The 225-nt window shown below is 60.4% G+C and overlaps 1 protein-coding gene across 1 annotated transcript in view; it reads left to right on the forward strand.

Annotated features, from left to right (window-relative positions):
* Nucleotides 1-225, forward strand: part of EMH_0035610 (uncharacterized protein) — a gene marked incomplete at both ends in the record, with an annotated part of 5,880 nt that overhangs the window by 4,170 nt on the left and 1,485 nt on the right. Inside the window, 2 exons of the mRNA XM_013494988.1 lie at nucleotides 1-67; nucleotides 165-223. Of these exons, the coding sequence (XP_013350442.1) occupies nucleotides 1-67; nucleotides 165-223 (126 nt within the window). The remainder of the gene's footprint in view (nucleotides 68-164; nucleotides 224-225) is intronic.

A 225-nucleotide genomic window follows, 5' to 3' on the forward strand; every position in this document is an offset into this window, starting at 1 on the left:
TGCAGCAGCAGCAGCAGATCAAGCTGCAGCAGCAAGAGCAGCAAACACAGCAGCAGCAGCATCAACGGTAAGCCAGAAGAGAGCAACAGCAGGAGCGGCTCCTGCTGCTGCTGCTGCTGCTGCTGCTTCGAACAAAAGGCTGTCCCCTGTATCTGCTGCTGCAGCAGCAGCAGCAGCAGCAACTGCAGCAGGAGCTGCTGCTGCTCGCGGCTCCAGGGTAGCACC

The sequence above is a fragment of the Eimeria mitis genome, genomic scaffold, assembly GCF_000499745.2.
Source record: "Eimeria mitis Houghton genomic scaffold, Emh_scaff1374, whole genome shotgun sequence".
NCBI lineage: Eukaryota > Apicomplexa > Conoidasida > Eucoccidiorida > Eimeriidae > Eimeria > Eimeria mitis.